Here is a 27,366-nt window from a genome sequence, read left to right on the forward strand (position 1 = left end):
TGAACTTTTTACACATAAAAATGAGGCGTAAGGAGTGGATTCTTGAAGGTAAGTGGTCTATTATTAAAAATTATTACATTTTTTCCACAGCTTCATTGTTTTTAAGGACTTTACAGTAAGGTAAGTTTATTTTTAGACCCGATTTTGTAAAAAATTATTTTTTTCAAAAATTTTATTAATTGTCTAAAATAGTTTTTTAAAGTTATTTATAGTTTATTTAATTATTGGGATGTTTTTAAAAATGTTATTTAAAGTTAAACTAGTCTTTTGGGCGCCCGTACTTTTCATGAGTTTGACAGTCTTTACTATCAAACTCGTGAATGAAGTTTCCCCTCCCCTGATTGGCTGCAGAGTGCTCACCTGATCCCAGCCGGCACATCGCACTAACTATGCCGCTGGATCAGGCAAGCACATTGCGCTGACATCTGAACCGGGCCAGTGACAGGAATTCCAAGCAGGCCCAGGCTTCAGATGCCGGTGCGCCGGGTGAGTGCACATTGGGGGCTTGCACGCGCGGCAAGCACCCGATCCTAATTTCTGGCCCATTTTTCCCCCACAAAGTGCAAGGGAAACAGGGCCCCTGGGACCTGAGTGAACAGGGTAACTAACAGGGTATCTCCTTAACCAATGACTGGCCTGGATTTTGCAGTGGGTATTGACGGCAAACTGTTTGCTATCATTACCCCTCTGAAACTGACCGCAACTTCAGGATTTAGCGCATCCCAGCTAAATGGGGAAATCCCGAATAGTGGTCAGTCATTCACTGCTCCGCCACAGGCTGCGATGTGGAGCCCCTGCACCCTGCGAGATCTCTGTAGCAGCTTTCTTCGAGGTCAGCGGCGATCGCCGTCGCTTCACCCCGACCGCAAATTACGGGCCAAGGATTGAGAAGGTGGAGGTAAGAAATAATAAGGGGAAAAAAACACTAGTGGGCGTAGTCTATAGGCCTCCAGACAGTGGCAACTCTGTTGGACGGAGTATCAATCAGGAAATAGTTGAGGCTTGTAATAAGGGAACATCTATAATTATGGGGGATTTTAATTATCATATTAATTGGACAAATCAAATTGGGCAGGGCTGCCTTGAGGATGAGTTCATTGAGTGTATTAGGGGGGGATTTCTTGAGCAGTATGTAACTGAACCGACCAGGGGGCAAGCAACCTTAGATCTGGTCCTGTGTAACGAGACAGGATTAATTAAAAATGTCCTAGTAAAGGATCCCCTTGGAATGAGTGACCATAACATGGTTGAATTCCATATTCAATTAGAGGGTGAGAAGGTTGGATCTCAAACAAGCGTGCTAAGCTTGAATAAAGGAGACTATGAAGGTATGAGAGCGGAATTGAGTAGAGTGGATTGGGAAAATAGATTAAAGGGTAAGACGATACATGATCAGTGGTGTACATTTAAGGAGTTATTTTACAACTTCCAAAAAATATATATTCCACTGAGAAGAAAAGGGTGTAAAAGAAAAGATAGCCATCCGTGGCTAATTAAAGAAATTAAGGATAGTATTCGACTAAAAACAAGGGCATATAAGGTAGCCAAATCTAGTGGGAGGATAGAGGATTGGGAGAACTTTAAAAGACAGCAAAAAATAACAAAAAGATTGATTAAGAAAGGGAAGATAGATTATGAAAGTAAATTAGCAAAAAATATAAAAACAGATAGTAAGAGTTTTTATAGTTATATAAAAAGAAAAAGGGTGGCTAAAGTAAATGTTGGTCCCTTAGAGGATGAGACCGGGAAATTAATGGTGGGAAATATGGAGATGGCAAACACTGAATGAATATTTTATATCAGTCTTTACAGTAGAAGACACTAAGAATATCCCAACACTGGACAAACAGGGGGCTAAAGGGGGGGAGGAGCTAAACACGATCAAAATCACTAAGGAAGTGGTACTCGGTAAAATAATGGGACTCAAGGCGGATAAATCACCTGGACCTGATGGCTTACATCCTAGGGTCTTGAGGGAAGTGGCGGTAGGGATTGTGGATGCATTGGTAATAATTTTCCAAAACTCCCTGGACTCGGCAAAGGTCTCGGCAGACTGGAAAACTGCTAATGTAACACCCTTATTTAAAAAGGGCAGTAGACAGAAGGCTGGAAACTATAGACCGGTTAGCCTAACATCTGTGGTAGGTAAAATTTTGGAGTCCATTATTAAGGAGACAGTAACAGGACATTTGGATAATCATAATTTAATAGGACAAAGTCAGCATGGTTTTATGAAGGGGAAGTCATGTTTGACAAATTTGCTGGAGTTCTTTGAGGAAGTAACATATAGGGTGGATAAAGGGGAACCAGAGGACGTAGTGTATTTAGACTTCCAAAAGGCATTTGACAAGGTGCCACACAAAAGATTATTGCTTAAGATAAAAAATCACGGGATTGGGGGTAATATTCTGGCATGGATAGAGGATTGGCTAACTAACAGAAGGCAGAGAGTTGGGATAAATGGTTCATTCTCAGACTGGCAATCAGTAACTAGTGGTGTTCCGCAGGGGTCAGTGCTGGGTCCCCAACTCTTTACAATCTATATTAACGATTTGGAGGAGGGGACCGAGTGTAACATATCAAAGTTTGCAGATGATACTAAGATGGGAGGGAAAGTAGTGAGTGAGGAGGACATAAAAAACCTGCAAGGGGACATAGACAGGCTAAGTAAGTGGGCAGAGATTTGGCAGATGGAATACAATACTGCAAAGTGTGAGGTTATGCACTTTGGCAGGAAAAATCATAGAGCAAGTTATTATCTTAATGGCAAGAAACTGGAAAGTACTGAAGTACAAAGGGATCTGGGGGTCCTGGTGCACGAAACTGAAAAGGTTAGTATGCAGGTGCAGCAAGTGATTAAGAAGGCCAATGGAATGTTGGCTTTCATTGTTAGGGGGATAGAATATAAAAATAGGGAGGTATTGCTTCAGTTGTACAAGGTATTGGTGAGACCGCACCTGGAATACTGCGTACAGTTTTGGTACAAAGAAGGTTCACTCGGTTAATCCCGGGGATGAGGGGATGGACATATGAGGAGAGGTTGAGTAGATTGGGACTCTACTCATTGGAGTTCAGAAGAATGAGAGGCGATCTTATTGAAACATATAAGATTGTGAAGGGGTTGGATCGGGTGGATGCGGGGAGGATGTTCCCGATGATGGGTGAAACTGGAACTAGGGGGCATAGTCTTCGAATAAGGGGCTGCTCTTTCAAAACTGAGATGAGGAGGAACTACTTCACTCAGAGGGTGGTAGGTCCATGGAATATGCTGCCCCAAAAAGCTGTAGAAGCTGCATCATTACATAAATTTAAAACAGAAATAGACAGTTTCCTAGAAGTAAAGGGAATTAAGGGTTACGGGGAGCGGGCAGGAATTTGGGCATGAGTCTAGGTTCGGATCGGTCATGGCCCTGTGGGTAGCGGAGCAGGCCCAGGGGCCGTGTAGCCTGATCCTGCTCCTATTTCGTGTGTCTAATTCTGTTAGATTCAGGAGATGGTTCTGTGATAGTGGATTGGCGGTTAGGATCAGATCAGCCATGATCTTATTGAATGGCGGAGCAGGCTCGAGGGGCTGATTGGCCTACTCCTGCTCCTATTTCTTATGTTCTTATGTTCTTAAATAAACACAGGAAGGACTGAGAAGTAGGGTGAATTAAATGGAGTAAATTCAATGTCAAATCAGGTACAAAAAAAGAAATAAAGAGAGGGAAAGAAAGATTGGATTAAGAGAGAGAGAAAAGGGAAAGTAAGAAAAAAATTTTAAATTACATTTTTAAAATCTCCCCGAAAAATTCAAAACCTGAAGGCATGAGACTCCACACTTATAATAGTTAATGTTCAGTGATCGAGGGGTTGATTGGCAGTCATTGACATTTATCACATTGTTAAAAGGGTACTTAACGCTACTAATTACTAGCTCTAAATATCTGCAGCGAGTTTAGTTCGTATCTACCATGCAAATACAGCAACTTCATGCACTTTCGACCCCCACCCATGCAATGAATAGCCTTTGATTCCTGGAGTGCAGCAGCAGCAGCAGTGAGATCAGTGGCGAGTGAGAATGGCAACAACAAGGCAGCTGGTGAGGCCAATAGACCGAGATTCAAGGCTGGTGGGAGTTACAATAAGATCTGTGGGAGCTGCAGAAGGTGAGAGGGATTGGCAGCAAGTTCGATGAGTCAGGTAAAAACCTGATTAAAGGTCAAAAAATTTAAACCTATCTGCACTACTAACAGAAAATCACTGGACTGGAGAGAGTGGCAGTAAGTCGGCAGAACCGGAAAAGAAACAGGCATGCAAAAATATTTTCCTAAATTGGTAAGATCTAACAGCTAATTAAAAAAAGTTAGAAATCTTGTGAGAAAATCAATGCTTGGTACTATAAGTTACTAGAGAGACAAAAAATGATATCTAAAACCATCCTGAGCCACTTTAACTCCTGAGTCAGAGACGCGTGAGCGGAGCTCTCTATATGCGTTTATTTAAGTATGTAAGTGCAGATCCATCTTTACCCTCAGTCAGTAGCATTGTGAGCAGGCAGTGTGACCACAGCTGCCCACTTACATTGTTATTAAAAGCATAACTGATGCTGCCCTTATGGTGTGGCATAAGCAGGACAACATAAGTGCAGATGTAAGACGAACTTCTTGAATGTGTGTGTTTTGCCATTCATCCTTAGAGTGTAACCAGACCAGTACCTGCTAGAATATGATCATGTAGAAATATCTGTTTTAAATTAAAGGATATAAGAACCATAATATGTACTACCTTGTCAATATAAACCGATTTGATTTACATTACCACTTTATACTATTGATGTTAAGTAAGATACAGTGCACATTTTGTAGTAGTGTATTTCAGAATCTGCAGTTTTAATTGAATTGCAGTCTTTTTTTCCACTCAATAACTGATTGATTTAATCTTTTACCACAATATTTATAAGTTGTGTAATATTAGTTCCCCAATTTGCTTTAGCCACATAAAATATTCACAGAGCACATTTAACCTGTTTGTAACTGTTGAATTCTATAAGATGCAATCAGCGACACTGTTATTTCACGTACAATACAGGCACATAAACACAGCATATATTTATCAGATCTAAGTCATTAATTTATTAATTATATCAAATCAATACAAATTTCAAAACTTTCACCAAAGGTATTTGTTAATTCTGAATACCTTCAAATTATGCCCAGGGCATTTAGAGTTGTACGTCTTTAAATCATCTGCTTTAAAATTTCAGTGATGGAGTGTGACATGAAGCCTGGGTTCAGATAAACCTTGCATATCTGGCAAGTGAAGGCTAATTTAGGGCTCGAATTTCCAAGCCCCGTGGAGGCGGGTTTGGAGGCGGGAGTGGGGGGAAAATTGCAGAATCGTGGGGCACGAACCCTTCCCGCCCTCAACCCGCCTCCATGCCCGTTTCCCAGGAGGTGGGTACCCGACCTGTGCTGGGAGCCACCTCTCCGAGGCGGGAAGGGGATTAGTGCCAATTAACTGCCTGTTAACAGGTAGTTAACAGGCAGTTTTTGGCCTAATCCCTATTTTTAGCCCTGAAGTGTGGGCTGCCCGACGGCTCCAAACCACGCCAAGTTAGCGAGGCGGACCGTCGGGCTGAAGGGCTTAGAGGGTTCGAGATGTCCGGTGTTCAGGTGAGTGATGGGTGCATGAGTGCAGAGGTAAGTGTGTTTGGTGTGTGTAAAGTGTTTAAATAAGTTTTACTTGCTAATGCAGGCTTCCTTCCTTCAGGTCTCGGGAGTCCCTCATCTCCGCGGCACAGAAAGCAGAATGGCCGCGAGCTGTCAAAAGTTGTAGCATTCTGCTTTCTGTTCTGGGGAGATTTCTAACTGAGTCTGTGGAGAAGGACTCAAGTTAGAAGTCAGATTGTCAGTGTTTGATAGCTTCACAGAGCTGTCAAACGCTGATATTTCATCTGTCAAAAGCTCTTGACAGATGTAATGTCAATCCCTAACGTCACCTGTAACCGGGTGTCCCTTAATTGGCCTGCTGAGCCCGCTGGGCGGGCTCAACAAGGCCAATCAAGGGAAAATCGCGTGGGTTGGCCACAAATCGATGGAGGCTACAACCCAAAAAATGGGAGTCCAGCCTCCATCATGGCCCCATTGACAAAATCCAGCTTAAGTGTCTCCCCAGAAGGAAGGGAGAATCAGAGAGGAGCTAAGTATAACTCCTCCTTGTGACTAGTTCAAGACTGGAAACAGATTACTTGCCTGTCCTCCCATGAGGCAATGGTCTGCGGAATGCAAGTATGAAGGCAGAAAAAATATTTTTTTGTAACTTTAAAACAAAAAATGACAACCTGTAAGTATATCTTCACTTCTGCTTTTACACGCACCCGTTAGCATTTTCAGAGTGCACTGAGATATGTGATACGAATTTATAAGAACAGAATAAACTGAAGATTCTTTGCCAAATACATAAATATGGAGCAATTCTGAACATTTACATTCATTTTATTATATATTGTGAAAGGTGCGAATTTTGCTTAAAATGAATTACACTGTTTAACCTTTTAAGGATCACAATATCAGCATGTAAACTGAATACAATTCTGGGAATGTGTGGAAAGATGGCAGGTTTTCCTAAAAATGCCCATGGGGAGACAGTCCCTTCCTCCAACCCCATGAAAAATACACCTGAATGACAACGTGAACAAATAATCACAGCAAGAGATCAGGCTTTATTATTACAAATTCTTTAGACTACCAGAGTCCTGTTATTGTTCTCAGGGCTCAATGCTTTGAGGTTAGAGCTCTCCTGCTGGATATAATTGTGCTTCCGTGGGGCCCTAGAGAAAGGTTATAAGAGGTTTGTACAGTGAAATTTCATTATTACAAAGTTTATTATTTAAAGCAACATTAGAAATTTAAAAAAAACTTGCCTTTATATAGCACCGTTCATAACCAATGTTCCCCCTAATTTTAAATTTGCGTGCACGGTCCCTTTAACCATCATGAAATTTCACATTGGAAAAGCCGGTCCCAGGCTATGTGGGACCAGCAGACAGTTGCACGGCTACATGGACTAGAGAGGATATTGTTCATAACCTCAGGATGTCCCAAAGCACTTCATAGTCAATGAAATCATTTTGAAATATACTCACTGTTGTAATGCAGAAAAATGTGGCAGCCAGTTTGCACACAGCAAGGTCCCACGAACAACAATGAGATAAATGACCAGGTAATCTGTTTTAATGATATTGATTGAGGGATAAATATTGGCCAGGACACTGGGAGAACTACCCTGTTCTTCTTTGAATTGTGCCATGGAATCTTCTACACCCATCTGAGAGGGCAGAAGGAGCCTCAGTTTAATGTCTCATCTGAAAGACAGTGCCTCCAACAGTGCAGTACTCCCTTAGCTACCACTTAACCATATTTTTCATAATCTCTGCGTCCTATTCAACCATGAGCTCAGCTTCCGACACTTTATACTCTCTATCACAAAGATCGTCTACTTCATAACATCGCCTGCCTCCAGTCCTCAGCCCACCTGCCACTGTAACCTTCATCTATACCTTTGTTACCTCCAGACTCGATTATTCTAATGCTCTCCAGGCTGGCCTCGCATTCACCATATGTAAACTTCAGTCCATCCAAAACTCTGCTGCACGAATCCTATCCTTCATCAGCTCCTGCTCACCCATAACTGCTGTCTTTGCTGATTTTCATCCTTGTGTTTAAGTCACATCACGGTCCCACCCCTCCCTATCTATCTATGTAGCCTCCTCCAGCCTTACAACGCACCCTCCCCTCTGAACTCTCCGTTCCTCTGACTCTGCCTTTCCCCTTTCCCCCGCCCCCCAACTTCCTAGCCCCATCATTGGCAGCTGTGCTTTCAGCCATCTGGAATTCCCTCCCTAAACACCTTCACCTCTCTAATCCTTTAAGATCCTCCTCAAAACTTATTTCTTTGAGCAAGTTTTGAGTCACCTCTCCTGATGTCTCTGTTTTTTGGCATCCATTTGTGTCTGATCATCCATCCGTGAAGCCACTTTAGACATTTCCTGTGTTAAAACGATGGTGTAAATACAAGTTTTTTTTGTTGTTAATGAGACACTATTTCCTCTGTTGGGGGAAGTCCAGAACAAGAGGGCATAATCTTAAAATTAGAACCAGGCCATTCAGGGGTGATGTCAGGAAGTATATCTTCACAAAAAGAGTAGTAAAAATCTGTAACTCCCTCCCCCAAAAGCTGTTGAAAATTAATTAAATTTAATTAATAATGAGATTGAAAATTTTAAAACTGGGATTGATAGATTTTTGTTAGGCAGGGGTATTAAGGGTTCCGGAACCAAGGCAGGTAGATGGAATTAAGATACAGATCAGCCATGATCTAATTAAATGGCAGAACGGGCTCAAGGGGCTGAATGGCCTCCTCCTGTTCTTGTGTTCCTTAAAGAGATAACTTTAAGAATAGGCTAATATATATTTTTTAAAAGGCTCTGCGTTTTTTTCCTTTATGCCAAATCAGCCTAAAACATAAAGCAAAATTTTGAATAAAGTTAATTAAACATTAAATCATAACTTCCCATATGATTTGCTTCACTGTATCTGTTTCAATTACAAAATTGCTCATTTATTACTCCACAGCAAATAAATTATTTTATCGCATCATCTAATAAATTCTTGTGTATAAATACTGGTTCTATGTTCAGTCATACTGTTTATCAAATTCAGTTGATTTAAACCAACAAACTGATGAGACTTTTGGGAGTTTGTTGAATTATTCTAGTCAAAGCTTAGAGAAGAGATTAGGTAATAACAATTTTGTGTTGAATTTCATGTCAATGGAGCCAGTCAATTAGTGTAACAGGTAGAATATTGCTCAATACACATACAAAAAAGGAAAGAAAAGACCAGCTGGTCCATCAAGCCTGTCCCATCTCACATGGTGCAACTTACACCATTAAGTAACCAATCCACCTCACCCAACATTCTACCCCTTCCCCCATCTCCCTCCCCGCCCCCACCGTCATACAATATGCTGGAAGAGGCAACAAGAAATAAGAGGGAAAAAACCTTGCGCCAATTTAAGAAAAAAACTCTAGGAATTCTCTCTCCGACTCCTGCAGGCAATCAAGCAAGCTCCAGGAGACCACAGTGACTGGTTCCACTATCCTTGTTGTCAACCCATGCACCTTCTAGAACTCGGGATGTCTTCTACTTGCAGACACTCATCCTGCTCTCTGGACACTTGCAGCGAATCCACACTCATTGCGGGTACTGGCAACTTATTTCACAGATTGAAAAGAAGAACTTCCTGGCATCTACCCTAATGTTATGCTTGTACTGATGCTGCCTTGTTTTCACCTGCTCATCCAGCTCAAGTAACCTATCCGCATGGACAAAATCTAATCCCTCCATAATTTAACAGAACTCAATCATATCTCCTCGAGGTATACAATTTTCTATGGTAAATACCCAGCTCTCTAAGCCTGTCCTGATAATGAAATGTCAGCTGTGGCTCAGTTGGTAACATTCTCACCTCTGAGTCAGAAGCCATCTGTGGTGGGACATGTTCACAGAATCATAGAAAGTTACAGCACGAAAGGAGGCCATTTCGGCCCATCGTGTCTGCTCCGGCCAACAAAGAGCTATCCAGCCTAATCCCACTTCCCAGCTCTTTGTCCGTAGCCCTGCAGGTTACAGCATCCCTAGTGCACATCCAAATACTTTTTAAATGTGGTTAGGGTTCCTGCCTCTACCACCCTTTCAGGCAGTGAGTTCCAGACCCCCACAACCCTCTGGATGAAGAAGTTTCCCCTCAAATCCCCTCTAAACCTTCCCCCAATTACTTTAAATCTGTGCCCCCTGGTTTTTGAGTCCTCTGCTAAGGGAAATAGGTCCTTTCTATCCACTTTATCTATGCCCCTCATAATTTTATACACCTCAATAAAGGTCTCTCCTCAGCCTCCTCTGTTCCAAGGAAAACAAACCCAGCCTATCCAGTCTTTCCTCATAGCTAAGATGTTCTGTGGCTTTGGAGCATAGACGCCATTTCCATAGAGAGGTCCATTTTGTATGCTATGTCAAACGTTAGTTTCGGAGTGTTCAGTAATTTGGACTGTGTGCACTCATCTACCAGTCCACACACAAACTTATCACGCAACGCACGATCCAAAATGTACCGAAGTTACAATGCAAAGACAGGTCCTTAAGAGCTACAATGTACTCACTGATGGTTTCACTTTGTTTTTGGTTTCTGGTACCAAACTTATAGCTCTCTGTTATTTCTAACGGCTTTGGGTCAAAATGGTCCTCGAGTTTCTCGACAATGTCTTCAAATGACACATCCTCTGCTTTCCCTGGCGCGAGTAGGTTTGTCAACGTTCTGTGGACATCTGGCCCGATCTCCATTAGAAAAATTGCTTTCTCCTATTCACGAATTAATTTATTTTGAGCTTGAAAATTCTCATCTGCACCTTCGGTCTCAATAATATTATTGGCCTTAAAAAACATCTCCATCTGCTCAATGCAAGAACTGAATGGTTCACGAGCTCAGTCATACATGCCGCGGCTTCCGATGAATCCTGTAGGCGTAGACATGATTGTCCCGATCCCGTTGAACAGTGACTCAGCACGCTATCTGTGTACCTGTGAGAATCAACGCCACTGTTGCTGTGTATACATACATGCAAAAGCAAAGTACAGCTGATTCTGCATCAGCATTAACGATAAAACATTGCAAAAATTCAGTTTAGGTGTCACAAATTCAACTCAAACTTGTCCACTTGAAGGTTGAACACTGTGTCCTTCCATGATCCCTAAAAATGGCTTTGGAATCCCATCCTCATCGCCAAAATCTATCTATATATATATAAAAGGATATTTCTGTCTGTCTGTCTGTCTGTCCGGGCATCACTCAAAAGTTATAGAGCGTACCTACACATATGTTATAATATCAAAAGAAAGCTTATGATTAGGGAAGTCTACTAGGCGTCTTTACTTTTTGATCAGACAAAAATTGTTCAGACAGTAGACAAAAAATGTTCAAAAAACGGAAAAAAATCCGCTCATTAGCGGTTGACCAATCCTACCGCTCATTAGCGTTGAGTGACGTGATGGTTGACCAATCCTACAGTTCAGTGACCTGATGGTTGACCAATCGATGCGTCATGGGGGGTGTTTCATGGCGTTTGTGGGCGGGGCCTAATACTTCAAACTGCCGTTTCTGAGGTGAGTGGCGGCCATTACAGACTGGCCGGGCCTGAAGCTTAAAAAATTTCTCTCTCTCTCTCTCTCCTCCACCCCCCCCTCTCTCTCTCTCTCCTCTTCCCTCTCTTCTTCCCTCTCTCTCTCTCTCTCTCTCTCCTTCCCTCTCTCTCTCTCTCTCTCCTTCCCCCTCTCTCTCTTGCCGTGAGTGCGGGACCGGGAAAACCGGGGCTTTCACACGAGCCGTCCCCGACCGATATCGGACACGGGAGTCCGGAGCGAAAGGCGTTCCACTGCCGCCTGGCCAACTGGGTCCAAAGGCCCGCTGCGTTAACCATGAGGAACCCCGGGCTCGCTTCGGAGCGATGGCCACCTGGACTCCCGGTGTCGGATATGCTCCGTTCTGGTACCGTGGTGAGTCGGAGGGAGAGGAGAGGGAGAGGGAGGGAGAGAGAGCGGGGAGGGAGGGGGAGAGAGAGATGGGCAGGGAGAGAGAGGGGCAGGAAAGAGAGAGGGGCGGGGAGAGAGAGAGGGGAGAGACAGGGGCAGGGAGAGAGAGGGGGAGGGAGAGAGAGCGGGGAGGGAGGGGGAGAGAGACATGGGCAGGGAGAGAGAGGGGCAGGAAAGAGAGAGGGGCGGGGAGAGAGAGAGGGGAGAGACAGGGGCAGGGAGAGAGAGGGGGCGGGAGAGAGAGAGGGTGAGCGAACTTCCCGCCGACCTCACAAAATGGCGGCCGCCCTTCTTCACCCGCAGTCTCTCTCTCTCTCGCTCCCCCCAGTCTCTCTCTCTCTCCCTCCAGTCTCTCTCTTCTCCCCCCAGTCTCTCTCTCTCTCTTCTCCCCAGTCTCTCTCTCCCCCACTGTCTCTCTTCTCCCCCCAGTCTCTCTCTCTCTCTCTCTCTCCCCCCCCAGTCGCTCTCTCCCCCCCCCCCAAGTCTCTCTCTCCCTCCCGTCTCTCTCTTCTCCCCCCAGTCTCTCTCTCGATCCCTGGGCCTCTCTCCCCCCCCAGTCTCTCTCTCTCTCCTTCCCACACAGACAGACAGACAAACTCATTTATATATATAAAAATTATTTCTACTTTTTTCATAACAACATGCCCTCAAAAAACCATCGGCACCACCGGGCACTCCAGCTAGTGTAATATATGTGGGTAGAACAAATGAAGAACAGAGACAGGATGAGTTGCTTTATTAGGCCAGAGCGAACTGAGCATGCTCACACTAAACCAAGTGACAAACCATGTGATTGGTCATCACATTGCTGTTTGTGGGAGCTTGCTGTATGCAAATTGGCTGCCACGTTTTCTAAATTACGATAGTGACTACACTTCAAAAAGTACTTCATTGGCTATAAAGCGCTTTGGGATGTCCAGTGGTCGAGAAAGGCGCAATATTAATGCAAGTCTTTCTTTTTTCTTTCTAAACTAAGAATCAATCAACCTCCCTCCTCTAAATCTTTTCCAGGGCCCTGATATTCCCCACCTTGTGAACATACCAAAACAGGAGACAGTATTATAGATGTGGCCCGACCAAAACCTTGTACAAGGTAAGGCTCCCACATCTAATTTTATATTTAATTAAGAACATAAGAACATAAGAAATAGGAGCAGGAGTAGGCCAATCGGCCCCTCGAGCCTGCTCCGCCATTCAATAAGATCATGGCTGATCTGATCCTAACCGCCAATCCACTATCACAGAACCATCTCCTGAATCTAACAGAATTAGACACACGAAATAGGAGCAGGATCAGGCTACACGGCCCCTGGGCCCGCTCCGCTACCCACAGGGCCATGACCAATCCGAACCTAGACTCATGTCCAAATTCCTGCCCGCTCCCCGTAACCCTTAATTCCCTTTACTTCTAGGAAACTGTCTATTTCTGTTTTAAATTTATGTAATGATGTAGCTTCTACAGCTTTTTGGGGCAGCATATTCCATGGACCTACCACCCTCTGAGTGAAGTAGTTCCTCATCTCAGTTTTGAAAGAGCAGCCCCTTATTCTAAGACTATGCCCCCTAGTTCTAGTTTCACCCATCATCGGGAACATCTTCCCCGCATCCACCCGATCCAACCCCTTCACAATCTTATATGTTTCAATAAGATCGCCTCTCATTCTTCTGAACTCCAATGAGTAGAGTCCCAATCTACTCAACCTCTCCTCATATGTCCATTCCCTCATCCCCGGGATTAACCGAGTGAACCTTCTTTGTACTGACTCGAGGGCAAGTATGTCCTTTCTTAAGTATGGACACCAAAACTGTACGCAGTATTCCAGGTGCGGTCTCACCAATACCTTGTACAACTGAAGCAATACCTCCCTATTTTTATATTCTATCCCCCTAGCAATGAAAGCCAACATTCCATTGGCTTTCTTAATCACTTGCTACACCTGCATACTAACCTTTTGAGTTTCGTGCACCAGGACCCCCAGATCCCTTTGTACTTCAGTACTTTCCAGTTTCTTGCCATTAAGATAATAACTTGCTCTACGATTTTTCCTGCCAAAGTGCATAACCTCACACTTTCCAGTATTGTATTCCATCTGCCAAATGTCCGCCCACTTACTTAGCCTGTCTATGTCCCCGTGCAGGTTTTTTATGTCCTCCTCACTCACTACTTTCCCTCCCATCTTAGTATCATCTGCAAACTTTGATATGTTACACTCGGTCCCCTCCTCCAAATCGTTAATATAGATTGTAAAGAGTTGGGGACCCAGCACTGACCCCTGCGGAACACCACTAGTTACTGATTGCCAGTCTGAGAATGAACCATTTATCCCAACTCTCTGCCTTCTGTTAGATAGCCAATCCTCTATCCATGCCAGAATATTACCCCCAATCCCGTGATTTTTTTATCTTAAGCAATAGTCTTTTGTGTGGCACCTTGTCAAATGCCTTTTGGAAGTCTAAATACACTACGTCCACTGGTTCCCCTTTATCCACCCTATATGTTACTTCCTCAAAGAACTCCAGCAAATTTGTCAAACATGACTTCCCCTTCATAAAACCATGCTGACTTTGTCCTATTAAATTATGATTATCCAAATGTCCTGTTACTGTCTCCTTAATAATGGACTCCAAAATTTTACCTACCACAGATGTTAGGCTAACCGGTCTATAGTTTCCAGCCTTCTGTCTACTGCCCTTTTTAAATAAGGGTGTTACATTAGCAGTTTTCCAGTCTGCCGGGACCTTTGCCGAGTCCAGGGAGTTTTGGAAAATTATTACCAATGCATCCACAATCCCTACTGCCACTTCCCTCAAGACCCTAGGATGTAAGCCATCAGGTCCAGGTGATTTATCCGCCTTGAGTCCCATTATTTTACCGAGTACCACTTCCTTAGTGATTTTGATCGTGTTTAGCTCCTCCCCCCCTTTAGCCCCCTGTTTGTCCAGTGTTGGGATATTCTTAGTGTCTTCTACTGTAAAGACTGATATAAAATATTCATTCAGTGTTTTTGCCATCTCCATATTTCCCACCATTAATTTCCCGGTCTCATCCTCTAAGGGACCAACATTTACTTTAGCCACCCTTTTTCTTTTTATATAACTATAAAAACTCTTACTATCTGTTTTTATATTTTTTGCTAATTTACTTTCATAATCTATCTTCCCTTTCTTAATCAATTTTTTTGTTATTTTTTGCTGTCTTTTAAAGTTTTCCCAACCCTCTATCCTCCCACTAGATTTGGCTACCTTATATGCCCTTGTTTTTAGTCGAATACTATCCTTAATTTCTTTACTTAGCCACGGATGGCTGTCTTTTCTTTTACACCCTTTTCTTCTCAGTGGAATATATATTTTTTGGAAGTTGTAAAATAACTCCTTAAATGTACACCACTGATCATGTATCGTCTTACCCTTTAATCTATTTTCCCAATCCACTCTACTCAATTCCGCTCTCATACCTTCATAGTCTCCTTTATTCAAGCTTAGCACGCTTGTTTGAGATCCAACCTTCTCACCCTCTAATTGAATATGGAATTCAACCATGTTATGGTCACTCATTCCAAGGGGATCCTTTACTAGGACATTTTTAATTAATCCTGTCTCGTTACACAGGACCAGATCTAAGGTTGCTTGCCCCCTGGTCAGTTCAGTTACATACTGCTCAAGAAACCCATCCCTAATACACTCAATGAACTCATCCTCAAGGCAGCCCTGCCCAATTTGATTTGTCCAATTAATATGATAGTTAAAATCCCCCATAATTATAGATGTTCCCTTATTACAAGCCTCAACTATTTCCTGATTGATACTCCGTCCAACAGAGTTGCCACTGTTCGGAGGCCTATAGACTATGCCCACTAGTGTTTTTTTCCCCTTATTATTCCTTACCTCCACCCAAACTGTTTCATTATCCTGATCTTTTGACCCAATGTCATTTCTCTGTATTACAGTGATTCCTTCCTTTATTAACATAGCCACCCCACCTCCCTTTCCTTCCTGCCTGTCCTTCCTGATCGTTAAATAACCTGGTATGTTTAATTCCCAGGCATTGTCACCCTGCAGCCATGTTTCTGTAATGGCCACAAGATCATACCCATATGTAGTTATTTGTGCCATTAACTCGTCTATTGTTGTAGCTATGCATCCTAACACCTTATTTGCTTTTGCAGTGGCCTCAGGACAATGGTCATGGTCCTTCAATGACTCATGAAGTATAACCCTCGGGAGCTTTTCGACTTAGCTGCCTTGAGTGCACAACCCAATATCGAGCATTGTAACTTGGTCGGAATGTTCCCAGTAATAAGAAAATTTGACACAGATAGCAGTTGTTTGATATCAAATCCCTTTATGAGTAAAACATTTTACAAAAAATAGAAGGGACAAACAAGATTAATACATCATTTCAGTAAGGAGTCACTTCACAGGAAACTATAAATCATAATAAGGAAGCCCTAAAATACACAACTAAATTTAATTTTCAGTATTCAAATTAGTATGACACAACTTAAGTTTATAAATTCAGATGTGTTATACAAAAAATAGATTCTGCAAGACTATTCGCGTCTTTAAAATTGCAGTATCCTTGTACTTGGTCTTAAAAAATCTTTCTATATTTTATGTTCTATAAAGGTTATTGCAAATACATTGACCTTTTTCAGATGTATGTCATTAATTCGCCCCAAAGATTTTCTTTACATTGCTTGCTTACAATCCTGCTATAATCAGGGAGTTTAGCCAAATATTACTGGTTGATTTCTGAAAGTATGAAAGTGATCTTGAGTTTTAAAGCAGATTGCTAAGACATGAATACTACATCTCTGAATTGCTATATAGCAAATGCAGCAATTGCCAAAAAGATATTACCAGAATAGCCATACTGCAATGCAGTTTAATGAGTCCCTATCCAGTGTGTTGTTTTTTTTTTACTAACAGTGTTCTAGGCATGTACAATTAAGATGTTGAATAGCACCGTTAAGAGTGGAAATATCACTGAAAGTTAAAACTCTGCCTCCAGGTAATGCCTTTCCTGTGGTGATGCCTGAGATTTCTCCAGGAGACAAAGCACGGTTCCAAATTGTGAATCCAGCCAAATTCCCCACAAAGGACTCAGTGTCATCAAAACCTCCTCCCATGTTATCCTGTTCCTGACCTACTATAAGCGTTCCACCAGCTGGAATCTCATAGCCTTTTTGGAATTTGGAACCAGCTGCTGCCAGACGCCTGTCTATATAGTACCAGTACTTACCCTCAATGGAAGACCAGATGATGCAAACGTGATGCCAGCGGCCATCTAAGAGAGGTACCACTGGGAGTTCCCTGAATGCTGGATCTCCAATTACAAAATGTATGGTGGTTTGTTTGCTTGTATTTCTGCCATGCAGTACCAATTTGTTGTCATTATCCTCTGTTGCATAGGACAATATAGTTCCCAGATAGTTTGACTTGGTACTGAGCCAAGAGCAGATGGTCATTTCAAATAGCCCAGTAGAAAAGCCTTTGCCAAAGCTTGCATAGTTCTCAGTGGAAGAGTTGGGAAAGTGCATCATTGATTTCACATTGCAGACTGCAACAAGAAAAACAAATGAATAATAAAATGTGAGTATTACAAACAAAAATGTGCTTGCACGTCCAAGCAATTAATATTAATTAATCCCCACTTTTCAGACCTCATTTGTGCTGCTTTGGCAACAAATATTAGCTTTGTATTTCAGAGTTTGTTGTACATGATGCCAAACATTATTGCCCATTGTGTTGCAGTAGAAGTATTTACATAACATATAGTGAATGCATATTTTGAGTATAAAACAGATTGTAGGATTTCCCAGGCTCTACAGAAAGTTAAACTAAATCCTTCCTCCTATGAAATAAGATGTAGAAACAATTTTATTCATTCACGGACGTGTGCGTCGCTGGCAAGGCCAGCATTCATAGTCCATCCCTAATTGCCCTCGAGAAGGTGGTGGTGAGCCGCCTTCTTGAACTGCTGCAGTCCGTGTGGTGAAGGTACTCCCACAGTGCTGTTAGGGAGGGAATTCCAGGATTTTGACCCAGCGATGATGAAGGAACTGTGATATATTTCCAAGTCAGCATGGTGTGTGACTTGGAGGGGAACTTGGAGGTGGTGGTTTTCCCATGCGCCTGCTGGTGTTGTCCTTCTAGGTGGTAGAGATCGAGTGTTTGGGAGGTGCTGCTGAAGAAGCCTTGGCGAGTTGCTGCAGTGCATCATGTAGATGGTACACACTGTAAACACTGTTTGACTTTTGAAGACCTTAAATCCCTTAACTTAATCAACTACACAGGAACTCGCCATAAATGGGTCAAGACTTGAAACTAAATATACATTTAATATAAATATCAATTTACATTTTCAGGATAGATAGAAAAGGAAAAAGGGTGGCTTCATTAATTAAGGACACAATCATAATCATAGAAAGGTTTTATTGGTGCTAGTTGGTGCTCAGAGAGTCTATCTTGTCTGAGTTAATAAATAATAAGGGATCTGTTACCATATTGGGAGTACACTATAGAACACCAAATAGAGGGAAAGAAATTGAGAATAAGATTAATGGGCAAGTTGGAGTAACGGAGTTGTAAGAATGGGGGACTTTAACTATCCTAAGGTAGACTGGGATAAGACAACATTTTGTGGTCAAAATGGGAAGAGTCTTTTAAAACACATCAAGGACTCTTTCCTTAATTAGTATGTTGTGTGCACTCTGTGCCAATAGAGAAGGTTAAGGGGTATCGAATAGATGTTTCAAAATTATGAAAGCTTTTGAGCGGGTAGATAGTGAAAGGTTGTTTCCTCTGGTTGGTGAATCAGTAACAAGATGCATAGACCTGGGATTATCACTAGAAGAACAAAAGGGAAAGTTAGGATAAATGTTTTCACACAGAGGGTTAGTATAACATGGCATGCTTTTGTGGCGTTGCCACATTGGGGAAACACTGTGTGTATGTAGGTAAACCTGTATAATCCCCTTTTAACTGCTGTATTCCCCTCCCCCCGCAAGACAGTTGCAAGCTGAGAGGAATAAGGCACGTTCAGACTTGCCTGCTGCTTAGAGAAGGAAAACCAATCAGGTTCCAGCAGGTGACCAATCCGTGAGTCATCACAGGTTCGCGGGCTTCACGAATTCAGTACTGTATTGTGAGAGTTGGAGTAAAGACCTATTTCTTGTAGCTCGCTGTGTTGCCTATTTCTTTACGCGGGAGACCGTAGTCCCCCACATTGGTGACCCCGAATGTCGGCGGCCGAAGCCCCCGACTCACGCAGCCCTACAGAGGCCAGCAACGACCCGATGGCAACCAGCAGCAGCTTGATGTCGGCTGGCGCCGCATCCTTGAAGCTCCCCACCTTCTGGGAACACCAAGCACCAGCTTGGTTCGTGCACTCGGAGGCCCAATTCACCCTTCGCAGGGTTCAAGACGATGAAGAAAGGTACCTCCACGTAGTCTCAGCACTAGCAAGCTCTACCGCCGCCGAAGTTCTCGACCTGCTGGGGAACCCACCACAGACCGGCAAGTACTCAACCGTTAAGGGCCGCTTGCTGCAGGCTTACGGCCTGTCCAAGGAGGAGAGGGCCCGTAGGCTTCTCTCACTACCAGGCCTCGGCGATTCTACCCCGACCCAGTTGATGAGCCGGATGCTTGCGCTCCTGGGCTCTGAACCGCAGTGCTTTTTGTTTCGGGCCCTTTTCCTCAGCCTGCTTCCTCAGCAGGTACAGACTGCCCTCGCGGGGTCCCCGATCACGGACTGCGTACAACTGGCAGCCGCCGCGGACAAAGTTTTCGCCATCACCCAACTCGGCTGTGCAGCCGCGAGGCTCCCCGACACCACCGAGCGCGCGCCGCCACGCCAGGCCGCAGAACTATGCTACTACCACGCGCGTTTCGGCCACAAGGCCCAACGCTGCAGAGCACCCTGCTCTTTCGATCAAACCAAGATGGCCGCCCGGCCCAACGCATCAGCCCCGCGCCGCCGCCTAGGCCCGCTCGACTGCACCCCCGCCGCCACGATGGCCATCGGCACCGCAGGTAAACTGCTGTACATAACCGACTCTCTTTCAGGGCGCAGATTCCTTTGCGACACCGGAGCCCAATGCAGCATAATTCCTGCCTCCCAGCTTGACATCCAGGCATGCCGCAGCGGCCCACCCCTCGTGGCGGCAAATGGCGCAGCCATCGCTACTTTCGGAAAGCGACGGGCCGAGGTTTGTTTCAACGGCCAGCGATTTACGTGGGATTTCGTGACGGCCTCGATGGCACATCCTTTGCTGGGCGCCGATTTTCTTTGCGCCCACGGACTCCTGGTCGACGTCCGCGACAGGCGCCTGATCGACGCAGCAACTTTCGCTTCACTGGCCTGCCAGCAGAGCAACAGCCCGGCCCTTGTCGGGTCTTGCTCCGCCCCGGCGCATGATGCCTACGCTCGCCTACTCGCAGATTTCCCGAGGCTCACACAACCGACCTTCTCAGCCGCGGCAGCCAAGCATGGGGTCGAGCATCACATCGCCACTACGGGACCACCAGTGTTCGCTCAAGCCAGACGCCTGGACCCAGCCAAGATGGCGGTGGCCAAGGAATAATTCGCCACGATGGAAAAACTGGGCATCATCCGCCGCTCGAACAGCCCTTGGTCGTCCCCCCTCCACATTGTGCCCAAGCCGGGCGGTGGCTGGCGCCCCTGCGGCGACTACAGACGGCTCAATGATGCCACCACGCCCGATAGATACCCCATTCCGCACATCCAAGACTTCTCGGCACACCTAGCAGGGAAGTCCGTCTTTTCCAAGGTCGATCTGATTCGCGGCTACCATCAGGTCCCCGTCCACCATGCAGACGTCCAGAAGACGGCGGTCATCACCCCCTTCGGACTGTTCGAGTTCCTGCGCATGCCCTTCGGGCTTAAGAACGCCGCACAGGCCTTCCAACGGCTCATGGACTCCGTCCTACGGGACCTGAGCTTCCTGTTCGTCTATCTGGATGATATCCTCGTGGCCAGCACCAGCAAGGCCGAGCACATCGCGCATTTGCGCTCCCTTTTCCAGCGCCTCAGCCAACACGGGCTAATCGTCAACCCGGCCAAATGCCAGTTCGGAGCAGCCCAAATTGACTTTCTCGGCCACAGAATCTCGCCAAGGGGAGCCACTCCCCTACCTTCCAAGGTGCAGGCGGTGGCGGACTTTCCCCAGCCCACCTCGGTTAAGGCGCTGCAGGAATTTTGGGGGATGGTCAATTTCTATCACCGGTTCGTGCCCAAGGCCGCCGCACTCATGCGCCCCCTCTACGAAGCCACCAGGGGCAAAACGGGCAAAGAGCAACTCACCTGGTCCAGCGAGATGGCGACAGCCTTCCACCAGACCAAAAGCGCCTTGGCCAACGCCACACTACTGGCCCACCTCATCCTGGGCGCCAAGACCCCCCTCACCACGGACGCCTCGGATTACACCGTCGGCGCCGTCCAGCAACAGTGGGTCGAAGGCGCGTGGCAGCCACTGGCATTTTTCAGCCGACAGCTGCGCAAGAACGAGCAGGTCTACAGCACGTTTGACAGAGAGCTCCTGGCCCTGTTCCTGGCAATCCGGCACTTCCGTTTCCTTCTGGAAGGCCGGCCATTCACCGCATTCGTGGACCACAAGCCGCTCACTTTCGCCATGGCCAAAGTAACCGAACCCTGGTCCGCGCGCCAACAGCGCCAACTCAACTTCATCTCGGAGTTCACCACGGACATCCGCCACGTCGCCGGCAAGGACAATTTGGTGGCCGACTGCCTCTCAAGACCCTCGCTCCACGCAGTGCACCTGGGCGTCGACTACGCCAGCATGGCGAGAGACCAGGCTGCCGACGCGGAGATCTAGGCCCTCAGGATGTCAACTAGCCTCACCCTGGCCGACATCCACTTCCACGCAGCCGGCACAACCCTCCTGTGCGACGTCTCAATCCCCTCGCCGAGGCCGGTCGTTCCATCCGCCTGGCGCAAGCGAGTTTTCGACATCATCCACGGCCTCTCACATCCAGGGATGCGTGCGTCTCAGAAACTTATGTCCGCCAAGTTCGTCTGGCCTGGACTCCACAAGGATGTGAGAGACTGGACCAACACATGCGTGCCGTGTCAGCGCGCTAAGGTCCAGCAGCACACCAAGGCGCCATTGGAGTGTTTCCCGGTGCCCGAGAGGCGTTTTGACCATGTCCACGTCGATCTGGTAGGCCCCTTGCCGCCGTCGCACGGTTTTACACACCTGCTCACGATCGTCGACTGCACCACCAGATGGCCCGAGGTGGTTCCCCTCGCCTCCACCACCACGACCGACGTCGCACGAGCATTCGTCTCGACATGGGTGGCCCGGTTCGGCGTGCCGACCGACATATCCTCGGACAGAGGCCCCCAGTTCACCTCCCACCTGTGGAACGCCATCACCGCCGGCCTTGGCACCAAGTTGCACAGGACAACAGCCTACCACCCGCAGGCCAACGGGCTCTGCGAGCGCTTTCATCGTTCTTTGAAAGCCTCCCTCCGCGCCAGCGTGGCCGACACCAGCTGGATCGACAAACTACCCTGGGTTCTCCTGGGATTGCGTACCGCGCCCAAAGAGGACCTCCGCGCCTCTGCGGCCGAGATGGTCTACGGCCAACTGCTCAGAGTACCAGGCGACTTCCTCCCCCTGACAACGGAGCCGTGGTCGGCCGCCAGACAGCTTTCCCTGCACCAGGACGCGGCCCAGCAATTCCGTCCAGTGCCCACTTCGCAACACGGCCCGCAGCCGTCCTACGTGCCTCGAGACTTACGACATGCGGAGTTCGTCTTCGTGCGCCGGGACGCGCACAGAGGCCCGCTGCAGGCACCATACACCGGCCCCTTCCCAGTATTGGAGACGGGGGACAAAGCTTTTCTTATCGATGTCGGCGGGAAGCCGGACCTTATTTCAGTAGACCGCCTCAAACCGGCGCACCTGGACCTCAGCTTCCCGTTTCGGCCAGCTCTTCCCCCACGGCGGGGCAGACCTCCCGCGTTGGCGGCGGCCCCACAAGAGGACCAAGACATGCCAGAACCTTACTTCCCGGCCGCCGCCCCACCTTCGCCGGCAGCCCGTCCAGCCAGCCCACTGGCAGACCAGCTGCCAGACCAGCCGACGAACCAACTGGCCGACCTCCCAGACAGCCCTTCTCCCATGCCAGATGGCTACTACAGCCGCTACGGCCGCTTGGTCAAACCTCCGCAGAGACTGACTTTTACAGTTAACGAGGATTCTGGGGGGGGCGTATTGGGGAAACACTGTGTATGTAGGTAAACCTGTATAATCCCCTTTTAACTGCTGTATTCCCCTTCCCCCGCAAGACAGTTGCAAGCTGAGAGGAATAAGGCACGTTCAGACTTGCCTGCTGCTTAGAGAAGGAAAACCAATCAGGTTCCAGCAGGTGACCAATCCGTGAGTCATCACAGGTTCGCGGGCTTCACGAATTCAGTACTGTATTGTGAGAGTTGGAGTAAAGACCTATTTCTTGTAGCTCGCTGTGTTGCCTATTTCTTTACGCGGGAGACCGTAGTCCCCCACACTTTAACGTGGCTATCGAGACAGAGAAAGTAACAATTTTAAAAACTACGGGGAAATGATAGGGAACTGGGATTAGAATAGATAGCTCCAGTTGAAGAGCTGTCATAGCCAGAAACCAAAATGGCCTCTGTCTGTGCTGTAATTTCTGCTTTTATGATTGCATGATAAATCAACTCAATACATAAACAAAATAGCTAGCATATACGATCTTAATTTCTTAAGCAATTTCAGAGACTCTTAATTGCCAGAAAGATCTGTATTAGTAAACATCATCCACATCAATATAGATAAACCATTCATATTCTCCATTATTGTATTCATTCTTAGAAATAAAGATCCATTAAATCTAACTCATCTATACCCAGTCATCATCCTGTGTGAAATGATTTTTTACAATGCAATCTAATGTTAAAGAGGATTATTATTGTTTGCTTTTTGACAATCTAACCATTTTCTTTGTAAACTGTATTCATTAAGCATGAGAGTTTGTTTAAATTGTCCATTTCAGTGCATATCTATTTACACTTTCGTAAAATGCTAATCTTTCAGTTGCATGACAATCTGCAACAAGATGCTCGGTGTAAAATACTCTGACTTCACCAAAGATTCTTAAATCAGCTAAGGCTACAATTGTACTGCAGCTACAAGTCTCAGACCAGCATCTTGTGGAGTGCAGGATATGGTCAGTTATAGTACGATCTTCGTATCTTTCTAGATTGTCATGAGGCAGTGACAAAGGAACTGTGCATGCATGCATGCTTGCCGCATGTACTGTACAGAGCTCTGCTTAGCAGGTGGCTAATTTGTAACACTAATAAAGTATGGGTGGGAGTATCCAAACTCTCGTAACATAGAAAAAAATTCATACAAAGCTTTAAAAGTTCCCAGGTGATCCAACAGATTGTCTGGGCAGCTTTGAATCAGGCTGAAGCTATACAAATCAAGATCAGTGTAAGTTAGCCTCCTGGCAGGCTCTGACACCAAGATAAGGTACTATTAGGGTATCAATGCACACCCAAAACTGCCTCGCATCACTGTTAAAATGTCAGTATGTCTGCATTCTAAGAAATGTGAAACAGTAGGCTTACAAATAAATTTGTTTTTGTAAAGCGCTTTGGGACGTTTTACTATGTTAAAGGCGCTATATAAATATCTACTCCTCTAGGGTATCATCTCCAGATATGTATATGGATTGTGGAAATCAAGTTATACAACACGAGTTCTCAGTATGCATTGTTGTACTTTGTGCATTCTGAGTCATTCCATTTATACAGCATTGGAAACCTATATTTTTGTGGTGGCCTTTCAGTACTTTCATGACTAATAGCTTTACCAAACTGTTTTATAGAAATTACAAATTAAATCTTTCTTGTACAGATGGAGTTGGATTCTTATGATCAATATACAGTTATACTGGAACTACTAGTCTTGGACTGGTGTCCATAATAGTCATGTTGTACTTGTAAAGCGGATCACACTGAGGGCAGCAACAAAGGAGCTCTGACACATATGCTTGGATGCATACTCAAATTTCTATTCTTCTGGGCATATTTTTTAATGTTAGAACAAAGTAGGTGGAACTGCCGAACACTAAAAGCATAGAAAAGTAAATGTATTAAATGCCCAGGAAGTCCAACAGACTGCACTTTCAAAAGATTATAATTAATTAATTGTAATGATACCACCCAACATATAGATTTATTTGTTATTCAAAATTGATTTGTTTGGCCTGTTTTGCACTGCTTTCATTTATACAATTACTAGCTGGGGGTGCCCGGCGGTGCCGAGGCTTTTTTGAGGGCATGTTGTTGTTGGAAGAGAGAGAGAGAGCGAGAGACTGGGGGGAAGAGAGAGAGCGAGAGACTGGGGGGAAGAGAGAGAGCGAAAGACTGGGGGGAAGAGAGAGAGCGAGAGACTGGGGGGAAGAGAGAGAGTGAGAGACTGGGGGGGAAGAGAGAGAGCGAGAGACTGGGGGGAAGAGAGAAAGCGAGAGACTGGGGGGAAGAGAGAAAGCGACTGGGGGGGGAAGGGGGAGAGGGGGGAGGGGGAAGGGGGGAAGGGGAGGAAGGGGGCGGGAGGGGGGGGGAGGGGAAGCAGTTTACAGGGCCGCGCGGTTTACTGCCGGCCACTGCCGCTCCCCCGCTCTTGTGTCTTGGGCCGAGCGGTTGTGAGGCCCGGCCCGAGTGACCCCAACTCACCTCCCGCTCCGGCGGGCCGGGAGTGGGATACTTTGCCAGAGCCGCACTGTGGGGGTTTGTTGTGCTGGTGCTGTCGCTGTCGGTATTAAAAAAATGGCGGCGACGTTTCGGGAGGCTGCAGGATTAGGCACGCCCACACATGGAATGAAACGCCCCCCGTGATGCAAGCGAGAGAGAGAGACTGGGGGGAGACGAGCGAGAGAGAGAGAGAGAGGGAAGGAGAGAGAGAGGGAAGGAGAGAGAGAGAGAGAGAGGGAAGGAGAGAGAGACAGAGAGAGGGAAGGAGCGAGAGACAGAGAGGGAAGGAGAGAGAGACAGAGAGAGAGAGGGAAGGAGAGAGAGAGAGAGGGAAGGAGAGAGAGACAGACAGAGACAGAGAGGGAAGGAGAGAGAGAGACTGGGGGGAGAGAGAGAGACTGGGGGGAGAGAAAGAGTAGAGAGACTGGGGAGAGAGAGGGAGAGAGAGAGAGAGAGACAGGGAGATAGAGGGAGGAGAAAGACTGGGGAGAGAGAGAGAGGAGAGAGACTGGGGAGAGAGAGACTGGGGGAGTGAGAGATAGTGACTGGGGAGAGACGGGGAGAGAGAGAGAGACTGGGGGAGAGAGAGAGAGAGACTGGGGAGAGACGGGGAGAGAGAGAGAGACTGGGGAGAGACGGGGAGAGAGAGAGAGACTGGGGGAGAGAGAGAGAGAGAGAGCGAGAGAGACGGGGAAGGGAGAGAGAGACTGGGGAGAGAGAGAGATAGAGAGACTGGGAGACAGAGAGAGAGAGCTAGAGAGACAGGGAGCGAGAGAGAGATTGGGGGGAGAGAGAGAGAGAGAGACTGGAGGAGGCAGAGACTGGAGGAGAGAGATAGACGGAGAAAGAGAGACTGGGAGAGAGAGACTGGAGGAGGGAGAGTCTGGAGGAGAGTGAGAGACTGGGAGACTGGGGGAGAGAGACTGGGAGATAGAGAGAGAGAGAGAGAGAGAGAGACTGAGGGTTGAGAGAGAGAGAGAGAGAGAGAGACAGGGAGAGAGAGAGAGAAACTGGGGGAGAGAGAGAGAGAGAAACTGGGGGAGAGAGAGAGAGAAACTGGGGGAGAGAGAGAGAGAGAGAGACTGGGGGAACAGATAGAGAGACTGGGAGACAGAGAGAGAGAGAGAGAGACTGGGAGACAGAGAGAGATAAAGAGACGCGGAGAGAGAGAGTGATTGGGGGAAGATAGAGGGAGAGGCTAGAAATTCGGTATCGCCCCGTTTGGAGAGGGAAGGAGAGACAGAGAGAGAGAGGGAAGGAGAGAGAGAGAGAGAGAGGGAAGGAGAGAGAGAGAGAGAGGGAAGGAGAGAGAGAGAGAGAGAGAGGGAAGGAGAGAGAGACAGAGAGAGGGAAGGAGAGAGAGACAGAGAGAGAGGGAAGGAGAGAGAGAGAGAGAGAGAGAGGGAAGGAGAGAGAGACAAACAGAGACAGAGAGGGAAGGATAGAGAGAGACTGGGGGGAGAGAGAGAGAGACGGGGAGAGAGAAAGAGTAGAGAGACGGGGGAAGAGAGGGAGAGAGAGAGACCGGGGAGATAAAGAGAGAGACAGAGGGGAGAGAGAGAGCGCGAGTGGCGGGGAGAGCGAGAGAGACGGGGGGGGGGGGGAGAGCGCGAGTGGGGGGGGGGAGAGAGAGCGAGTGGGGGGGGAGTGAGCGCGAGTGGGGGGGGAGAGCGAGTGGGGGGGAGAGAGAGCGTGAGTGGGGGGGAGAGAGAGCGAGTGGGGGAGAGAGAGCGTGCGAGTGGGGAGGAGAGAGAGCGCGAGTGGGGGGGGGAGAGAGAGCGAGTGGGGGGGAGAGAGAGAGCGAGTGGGGGGGAGAGAGAGAGCGGGTGGGGGGGAGAGAGAGCGGGTGGGGGGAGAGAGAGAGCGCGGGTGGGGGGGAGAGAGAGCGTGCGAGTGGGGAGGAGAGAGAGCGCGAGTGGGGGGGGAGAGAGAGCGACGGGGGGGGAAGAGAGAGCGACTGGGGGGGGAAGA

At 46.7% G+C, this 27,366-nt stretch overlaps 1 protein-coding gene across 1 annotated transcript in view; it reads right to left on the reverse strand.

Annotated features, from left to right (window-relative positions):
* Nucleotides 1-15,955: 15,955 nt before the first annotated feature.
* Nucleotides 15,956-27,366, reverse strand: part of ptx4 (pentraxin 4, long) — a 21,228-nt gene continuing 9,817 nt past the window's right edge. The window contains exon 3 of the mRNA XM_086000852.1: nucleotides 15,956-17,187. Coding sequence (XP_085856978.1) covers nucleotides 16,550-17,187 — 638 coding nt within the window. The 3' untranslated portion in view covers nucleotides 15,956-16,549. The remainder of the gene's footprint in view (nucleotides 17,188-27,366) is intronic.

This window comes from Somniosus microcephalus, chromosome 11 (assembly GCF_052327205.1).
Source record: "Somniosus microcephalus isolate GS21.2 chromosome 11, FLI_Smic_1.0, whole genome shotgun sequence".
Classification (NCBI taxonomy): Eukaryota; Metazoa; Chordata; class Chondrichthyes; order Squaliformes; family Somniosidae; genus Somniosus; species Somniosus microcephalus.